Source organism: Palaemon carinicauda, chromosome 3 (genome assembly GCF_036898095.1).
Source record: "Palaemon carinicauda isolate YSFRI2023 chromosome 3, ASM3689809v2, whole genome shotgun sequence".
Taxonomy (NCBI): Eukaryota; Metazoa; Arthropoda; class Malacostraca; order Decapoda; family Palaemonidae; genus Palaemon; species Palaemon carinicauda.
In genome coordinates, this window is record NC_090727.1 from 45,143,618 (window position 1) to 45,153,728 (window position 10,111).

Consider the following 10,111-nt stretch of genomic DNA (forward strand, 5'->3'; position numbering starts at 1 on the left):
AATTCATGGTTAAATCTCCCCTGAATTCGTGATTAAATCCCCATAGAATTCGTTATTAAATCCCCAGAAATCGTGGTTAAATCTCTCCAGAATTCGGAATTAAATTCCCCGGGATTAGTGGTTAAATCCCCAGATTGTGGGTTTAAATCTCCCAAGGATTTTGGGGTAAATCTCCCAAGTATTCTGAGTTAAATCCCCAAGGATTCAGGGTTAAATCCTATAAGGATTCTGGGTTAAATGTTCCAAGGATTGTGGATTAAATATCCCAAGGATTCGGACTTGAAAACCCTAAGAGTTCGGGATAAAGTCCCTCAAGATTTGTAGTTAAATCCTCCATAGGATTTGTAGTTAAATCCTCCATAGGATTTGTAGTTAAATCCTCCATAGGATTTGTAGTTAAATCCTCCATAGGATTTGTAGTTAAATCTCCATAGGATTTGTAGTTAAATCCTCCATAGGATTTGTAGTTAAATCCCCCATAGGATTTGTAGTTAAATCCCCCATAGGATTTGTAGTTAAATCCTCCATAGGATTTGTAGTTAAATCCCCCATAGGATTTGTAGTTAAATCTCCCATAGGATTTGTAGTTAAATCTCCCATAGGTTTGTAGTTAAATCCCCCATAGGATTTGTAGTTAAATCCCCCATAGGATTTGTAGTTAAATGATTTAACCCTAGGATTCATGGTTAAATGCCCCAAGCCTTTTTACTTAAATCCTGAGGATTCGTGGTTAAATCCACCACAGGATTATGGGATCAATCATCCTGGATTTTGTGGGCAAATTACCAGGATTTTGGGGTAAATCTTCCACATGATTCGGGGATTTAATCCCAGGATAATGTTGGTAAATCCCCCATGATTTTGCGGCAAATCCCCACAGGATTCGTGGATAAATCCCCCGATGATTTTGTGGAAAATCACCCAGGATTCGGGAGGAGAGTGTGTTGACTTGGAGGTAAAGAATGTTCTTGTTTTTGTTTAAAATTTGTTGGTTAAAATCGAGTTCCAACGTTAGCGACCAATAGGCGGACTAAGTAATTACGAGTAACAACATACAATTGTAACTGGCAAAATTTATTTTAAAGATCCTGTTTTTTTTTTTATAATTAAAGTTAATAAAACTTCAGATTTGCGTTCATTTAAATGTCTTGATTATGAAAATCGCCCGATGAAATGTGCTAAAGAATGTCACCTTATTTTTTTTTCTCTTTAATTCATTACCTCCGCCTATGAAGTTGGAAGGGGGTAATGCTTTACCCAGGACCCATTAAGAGGGTCCTGGGTTGTACCCCTGTATGTGTGTGTGGGGGGGGGGGAACAGCCCACGTACAACAACTTTAATCGTAGAGTAGTGAAACTTGCTGGGATTAACTTTTATGTAAAAAGCTGGAAATTATTAAATTTTGTAAGGCCAAGATCGAAGGTCAGGGTCAAGCAAAAGGTCCAATTCACATAATCAGCCATAAGACTGCACATCGTTATCACAGACTTTAAACGGTCCATATTTGAGTGAATGAAAATACACGCCAATTAATACACGTTAAGGTCAAAGGTCAATGATTCAAAGTCGAGCTAAAGGTCGAGAAATAAGCTGCCGCGGCATAGGTCTGTCCTCTACTGAGTGCCCCCCTAGTTCTTTAATGTTAACATAAACCTTTTTTAATTCACTGATAAGGTCAATTGACGTCGTCTGTACTTTAATTATTTCGTATATTTCCTTCTATTTTCGTTTAGTCTAATTGTTGCTTATTTGGCTAATTCCATTGCATTTACTGGGAATGATTAATGTAAGAGTATAATAACAAACAAAGTAAGCTGAATTATTCAGCAGAGACGGCATTTACTGTAACAGAAAGGCCGAAGGGCCAGTCTGTACTGGAGCAGTAATTAAGGTCTGTAGGCTACTGAGTAAATGACCTTAACTCTGTTAGAATAACCTTTTTGTCTTTTAAACATTTCCACTCTGGTATAAAGGTCGATGTGAATTAATGTGACCAATGACCTTTCAAAGAGCTATATTAATCACCCCGTCACCTCCCCCTTCGTGTGCTCGCACTTGGGAAGAGGTTTGGGGTATCTTTTACCTGGCCACTCAGAGTAAGGATGTAATTCTTTTAGTATTACACAGCGTATTTTCTATATATCCGAATATCTTACTTTTCAATTTTTTGGTTAAATAGTTTGGTCAATGAGGACAATATGTAAATAAACTCTATGCAAACGTAACCATTTAAAATGCAACGCCATACACACTTGCTCTTAAAATCAGCTCTGTTCATGTTTGCGATTAGACAGCAACATTTGAAAACGACAATTCATCGAGAATTGTACGAAGTTGTTTTAGGAATATTAAGCCAGTATTTATCCCTCGATTTCTCGTTACATCTGATATACATTTGAGACTGTTACGATGCCAGAGAAATCTCAATCAATTATTCAACCGTGGCAGTCCAACTATTGATGATTGACAGTCTATTCATAAATTATAAAAGACGAATACATTTCCACACACAAAATTAATAAAGTTTTTAGCAGTCAAGTTTATTCTACTGGTGCTATGATTTCCTTTTTAACAAATATTAAATATCTAAAATAACGTATATATTTTAATCATTAGTTTTCTCTGTTTGAAAGGTGAGAGGTAGGGTTAATTCTCTCTCTCTCTCTCTCTCTCTCTCTCTCTCTCTCTCTCTCTCTCTCTCTTTTAAATATTAAATATATGAAATAACGTATTATGTATTTTAATCATTAATTTCCCCCTAACTTTAAAGGTTGGAGGTATAATTAATATCTATCTCTCTCTCTCTCTCTCTCTCTCTCCTCTCTCTCTCTCTCTTACAAAGTTATGTTGACACCCTTTAAAAGAGATGTATTTTACCTACAATTAAATTGATTTATAGTCAGAATAAAGAGAATATTTGGAATATGTGGTATAAAAGACTCGAGCCATTAGCGAATAATTATTGAGAGAGAGAGAGAGAGAGAGAGAGAGAGAGAGAGAGAGCCTTATCTTATCTTATTGCCTTATTTTATGTTTGGGTTCCCCCAGGTCCCTCAGTGTGAGGCACCTCGTATATCCACCACAGAGTTGCTAATGCATCTTCCGGTGTATTTTGCATCTTCCAGTCTTGGATGGTCTGGGATGCATCTTAGGTATTTATCGAGCTTATTCTTAAACACATCTACGCTCACTCCTGATATGTTTCTTAGATGAGCTGGTAGCACATTAAATAGTCACTGCATTATCGATACTGGTGCGTACAGGACATTAATCCACTACGCACCAGCATCGATAATGCAGCGACTATTTAATGTACTGCCAGCTCATCTAAGAAACCTATCAGGAGTGAGCGTAGATGTGTTTAAGAATAAGCTCTATAAATACCTAAGATGCATCCCAGACCATCCAAGACTGGAAGATGCAAAATACACCGGAAGATGCAGTAGCAACTCTCTGGTGGATATATTAAGTGCCTCACACTGAGGGACCTGGGGGAACCCAAACATAAAATAAGGCAATAAGGCTCTCTCTCTCTCTCTCTCTCTCTCTCTCTCTCTCTCTCTATAATTATTCGCTAATGGCTTTAGTCTTTTATACCACTTACTCCAAAAATTCTCTTTATTCTGACTATAAATCAATTTAATTTTAGGTAGAGAGAGAGAGAGAGAGAGAGAGAGAGAGAGAGAGAGAGAATGCACTGGACTTGGTTATAAATGCTAACTTAATACATTAGCTAGATTGCGAGAATTCTATTTTATGAAGAATTTTGGAAATTTCACCATTTCGTCGTTCATCAAGCGTACTTACTGTAGACTCCTCGAAGCATTTGACGAGAGTAGCAGAGATCAATTGAATTACTCTATTTTACAAATAACTAGAACTTTTTGGGTGAATTTTGTCTTGGTCTGATATCAAAGCAATAGAACTTTAAGGGCTTTCTGAAGGATAATGGTCCCTTACCCCAACCCCCATCCGGGAGGGTTTATAGTTCCTAACTGCTCACTCCGCATGATAAGTTTGCGGCCACTCTATCGAATTATAGATAGGTAAAAAGCTTCTAAGTTTATTCTTATTATTGTAACTAAGATTAATTTACCTGTACATAACTAGATTCATGAAATCATCCTCCTTTTACTTTTATTCCTCATTTCTACCTTGAAATCGGTTGGGATATCATCAGTTTGGGCTTTACCATGTGGTGGTCAGTTTGGACTTGAATTCTTCTTTCATATGCGTTGCCTATACTTAAGTATGAAATCAGATCCCTGCTCTGATTTTGCAACATACCTATGCTTATATCATGTATTTTAGTCTTGGGTAGTGCCATAGCCTCTGTACTATGGTTTTCTACTGTCTTGGGTCAGAGTTCACTTGCTTGAGGGTATACTCAGGCACAACATTCTATCTTATTTTTCTTCCTTTTGTTTTGTTAGTTGATATAGGAAATTTGTATTTTAATGCTGTTACTGTTTTTAAAATTTTCTAGATGTCCTCGTTTCCTTTCCTCACTGGGCTATTTTCCCTGTTGGAGCCCCAGGGCTTATAGCATCCTGCTTTTCCAACTAGGGTTGTAGCTTAACAAGTAATAATGATTATAATTATATTGACTGTCCTAATTTTGGGTATGAAAATAAATGTTCTGTAGTATCCTCTTCATCTTTGCATAGGTCACAAACATCATCATTGTATCGTCCCCTGAAATTTTCTTTTAACTTAATCGTATTTAGTCTTGCCTTCATTACAAGGATTGCCTTATCCAGACCCATTTCTCTAACGTAGGCTCAGCATTATAAAATCGCAATTTGCTGGCCAGCACTCCTAGTAAAAAATCATTTTAGCTTCGAAAATGAATTTGGTTATGCCCAGTCGATCCTTTTTCTATTACTTTAATGCCTAGTTCAAAATTCAAATTCTCTTGACCAAGACAAGCGTTTGCCATGAATACGCAATTCTTTCTTGTGTTAACCATATCCCATAGGATTGTTGAACCATGCTGTTGTGTAAGTAACGCAGATACTCTTATTACTAATCAAGCTTTCTCGTTCATGTTACTCTGCTTCGTCTTTCTTGATACTCTTGGCCTTGGAGTAATTTTGAATGTTCGAATATTTTGCCATTTCGACGTTCTATGTTCCTCGTTTGACATAAATGAGGTTAATAATTTTGACCTGTTGTTAGGAGCAACTTAAATGAGGTCAAGGATTGTACCCTGTTGTCAGGGGACGCCTTATATGAGGTCAATAATTATACCCTGTTGCTAGAGGACGACTTAATTAAATGAGGTTAATAATTTTACTCTGTTGTCAGGGGATGACTTGAATGAGTTCAATAATTGTACCCTTTTGTCATGGGACGACTTGAATGAGGACAATTATTGTACCCTTTTGTCATGGGACGACTTGAATGAGGACAATTATTGTACCCTTTTGTCATGGGACGACTTGAATGAGGACAATTATTGTACCCTTTTGTCATGGGACGACTTGAATGAGGACAATTATTGTACCCTGTTGTCATGGGACGACTTGAATGAGGACAATTATTGTACCCTGTTGTCAGGGGATGACTTGAATGAGGACAATTATTGTACCCTGTTGTCAGGGGATGACTTGAATGAGGACAATTATTGTACCCTGTTGTCAGGGGATGACTTGAATGAGGTCAATAATTGTACCCTTTTGTCATGGGACGACTTGAATGAGGACAATTATTGTACCCTGTTGTCAGGGGATGACTTGAATGAGGTCAATAATTGTACCCTTTTGTCATGGGACGACTTGAATGAGGACAATTATTGTACCCTTTTGTCATGGGACGACTTGAATGAGGACAATTATTGTACCCTTTTGTCATGGGACGACTTGAATGAGGACAATTATTGTACCCTTTTGTCAGGGGATGACTTGAATGAGGACAATTATTGTACCCTTTTGTCAGGGGATGACTTGAATGAGGACAATTATTGCACCCTGTTGTCAGGGCGAGTTCCAGGAAGGGGGGAGAGAGAGAGAGAGAGAGAGAGAGAGAGAGAGAGAGAGAGAGAGAGAGAGAGAGAGAGAGAGAGAGAGAGAGAGAGAGAGAGAGAGAGAGAATTCAAAATCCTAGCTTCATGAAGGAAGGGGCCTAGTTTGAACATCATTGTCACTTTGTGAAGACATTTTCCTCAACACACACACCGATAGGTTATTTTCTTCATAATTTTTTTTTGTTATACTTATAATTTAGGTATTAAAAAAATCGGTTTTTGGCCCTTTTAACATCTTGGATTTTATTTCAGACATTCCTTGATATACCGGCCCAGATAGAGGAAGGACCATAAAAGGGGGTGGGGCTCCTTGAGCTACGTAACAGCAGTAGGCATTAGGAAGAGACGGATCAAAATATTGACGGTAGGTATTTTGAAAACTAAAATTTTAATATAATCATATGTATTTATAAGGTATTTTTACTGGTATATCAATTTATAAACTATCAAAATATTTGAGGTATATTTAGGGATATCCAATGCGTGGATATAAGGATTTAGACGATTTAATGTTCATAATATCACATTATTTAATTCAATATTTTTTTCTGTGGGAATTTTTTTTAGTGGAAATGGTTGGAGTCTTGTTGCTTGTGGGTGTATGGGGTTGGAATAGAGGTATTTATATATTTACTTACTGTTATTGAGGTTTTTTATTATCTCCGCCAACGAAGTTAGAAGGTGGTTATGTTTTACCCTCTGTTCGAGGTGGTTTGTTTGTGTGTTTGTTAACAGCTTCCTACCCACAATTTCAAGCGTAGAGTAATGAAACTCACATGGATTAACTTATGTAAAAAGCTGGAAATTATTAATTTTTGGAAGGTCAAGGTCAAAATTCAAGGTCACGGTCAAGCAAAATGTCAAATTCACGTAATCAGCCACAAGTTTGGACATCGTTGTTACAGAGACTTCAAACTTGGTTCATATGTGAGAGTAGGAAAATCCACGCCAATCACTAAATGTTAGGGTCAAAGGTCAAGGTCGAGAAATAAGCCCCTCTAGTTTCCTTCTTTCATTCTGGGTTGAAACCAGTAAGAAGTTTTAGCTTTTTTATGATTTTTATTCAGTAGAATTTATCATTTTTTCTATACAGTTGTTTAGAATTGGTCAAAATTGCAAGGTCTAAATATTTCAAGCATTTACTAATCATTTGATATGATTTTAAGTTAAGTATAATCTAATAACTTACCTTGAATGGTAGGTTATTTCTTGATAGGTTATTTTCTGTGAGAGAGAGAGAGAGAGAGAGAGAGAGAGAGGAGAGAGAGAGAGAGAGAGAGAGAGAGAGAGAGAGAGAGAGAGAGAGAGAGAGAGAGTAACAGAAGTTACTTTAGGATTGCTTACATGCATTTTTCCCTTTCAATTCGACAACTGTCGTTGAAATAACTGACCCAATTATTTAATCCAAAATCAGTCACCCTAGACAGAATCTGGGCATGAAAAGCACCTGGTATGGATGGCTTGAAGGCCGAGTTGTAAACGGAAAGTTGTGTGACTGTACTGTACTTGAATGGTTGGTAAGAATGTTTACTTATAGGTTTTATGTTATCATTGGTATCGGTGTACTGGGTGTGTGCAGGTAGTATTCCGCTATACAAAGGTAGGGAGATATGCGTGCGTGTTCTAATTCAAAGGGTATCAGCTTGAGTGTGGCTGGAAAAGTGTATGGTAGAGTATTAATTAATAGAATCAAGGATAAAGTGCAGGGGGGTTTTAAGAAGAGGTAAGAGATATGTGGATCAGATTTTTTTTACAGTTAGGCACATATGGAAGAAATATTTAGTAAAAGGAAGGTGTTTGTTGCGTTTATGGACATGGGGAAAGCGTGTGATAGGGTTGATATGGAAGTGATGTGGAATGTGATAAGGTTATATGGAATTAGTGGAAGGTTTCTGCAAGCAGTGAAAAGTTTATACATAGGCAGTAAAGCATGTGTTAGGATAGGAAATGGAGCGATTGGTTTCCCATGACAGGATTTTGGTATCATGTATTTATTTGTTAGTTTATGCTGATGTCCCCCTTTCACGTCGCAAATAAATGGTTACCCTACATATGATGGCCATACTGTGCAGTATTGTGCCTTATGGTGGCTATACTGTGCAGTATTGTGCCTTATGTAGGCTATACTGAGCAGTATTGTGCCTTATGGTGGCTATACTGTGCAGTATTGTGCCTTAAGGTGACTATACTGTGCAGTATTGTGCTTTATGTAGGCCATACAGTGCTGTATTGTGCCTTATATAGGCCATATTGGCAGTATTGTGCCTTATATAGGCCATATTGGCAGTATTGTGCCTTATATAGGCCATATTGGCAGTTTTGTGCCTTATATAGGCCATATTGGCAGTATTGTGCCTTATGGTGACCATACTGTGTAGTATTGGACCTTATGGTGGCTATACTGTGTAGTATTGTGCTTTATGGTGGCCATACTGTGTAATATTGAGCCCTATGATTGAAGGCCAAGGATATTAAGTTCTTCATTTGTACTTAGGTCTGTGATTTTTATAGTTTTATTTGAATTACCTAATATGTAACCAGTAATAATGCATTGATTGTCCTTAGAATATATTTATTATATTATGCGTTGGTAACTTAGTTATCTAAATGGCAAAACATGTAGGCACATATTTTGTAAAGGAATGTGCAGGCATCTTTCAGTATTCTATTGGAGAAGTAGACAGGTTTTCTGTTAACTCATAATTCCCTTGATTTAATGAATGTGGACGTTTTAGTGCCAAGATGTTTCGTTTCTTATCACTAAGTGACATAATGGTTTTCATGATAGGAAAAAATGCAGGGATATTGGTACTATTTTGAATTGAGCTAAAAAGTTTCAATAGAAGCCTTTGTTGAGAAATTAGTTTAATTTGGACGTTATTACTCGATGAGAGCGCCCCCAAGAGCTCATAGTTGAACTAAATAACTGGATAAGATTTTTTTTTTTCATAGTGTTTTAAGTAAAGTCAGGTTTAAAGCAAGCTACTAATAAGGTAATCAAATTTTGATAAGTATGATGATGCAAATAAAGGGAATTATTATTATTATTATTATTATTATTATTATTATTATTATTATTATTATTATTATTATTACCTACTTAATTACTAGGCTACAACCTTAGTTGGAATAGCAGGATACTATATGCCCAAGGGCTCCGACAGGGGAAAATAGCCTAGTGAGGAAACGAAATAAACAAACTACAAGAGAAATAATGAACAATATAAAAAGTTCTAAGAACAATAAAAACACTAAAATAGATCTTTCATATATAAACTATAAAAATTTAAAACAGAGGAAGAGAAATAAGTGAAAAGTGCGCCCGACTGTACCCTCAAGCAAGAGAACTCTAGCCAAAGGCAGTGGAAGACCACGATACAGTTCAAAGGCCCAAACTAACATTCCACTAGAATCCTCAATGCTAATTATAAAAGATAATTCACATTTGAAAGAATCTATTCATCTACGTTGAATACAAATCTCATAAATTGCCTAACCTTTTGCTATATTGTGGTTGCCTAACCTTTTGCTATATTGTGGTTTCCTAACCTTTTGTTATATTGTGGCTGCCTAACCTTTTATATTGTGGCTGCCTAACCTTTTGCTATATTGGAGTTGCCTAACCTTTTGCTATAATGTAATTGCCTAACATTTTGATAATTGTAGTTGCCTAACCTTTGCTATATTGTAGTTGCCTAACCTTTGCTATATTGTGGTTGCCTAACCTTTTGTTATATTGTGGCTGCCTAACCTTTTGCTATATTGGAGTTACCTAACCGTTTGCTATATTGTAGTTTCCTAACATTTTGCTATATTGTAGTTGGCTAACCTTTTGCTATTTTGTAGTTGCCTAACCTTTTGTTATATTGTGGCTGCCTAACCTTTTGTTATATTGTGGTTGCCTAACCTCTTGATATATTGTAGTTCCCTAACATTTTGCTATATTGTAGTTGACTAACCTTTTGCTATATTGTAGTAGGCTAACCTTTTGCTATATTGTGGTTGCCTAACTTTTTATATATTGTAGATGCCTAACATTTTGCTATATTGTAGTTGCCTAATCTTTTGCTATATTGTGGTGGCCT

The 10,111-nt window shown here is 36.6% G+C and overlaps 1 protein-coding gene across 1 annotated transcript in view; it reads right to left on the bottom strand.

Moving 5' to 3' along the window:
* LOC137631670 (kinesin-like protein KIF15) overlaps positions 1-4,328 on the bottom strand; it is a 63,623-nt gene extending 59,295 nt beyond the window's left edge. The window contains exon 1 of the mRNA XM_068363548.1: positions 4,289-4,328. Within this exon, the coding sequence (XP_068219649.1) occupies positions 4,289-4,328 (40 nt within the window). The remainder of the gene's footprint in view (positions 1-4,288) is intronic.
* Positions 4,329-10,111: the final 5,783 nt, after the last annotated feature.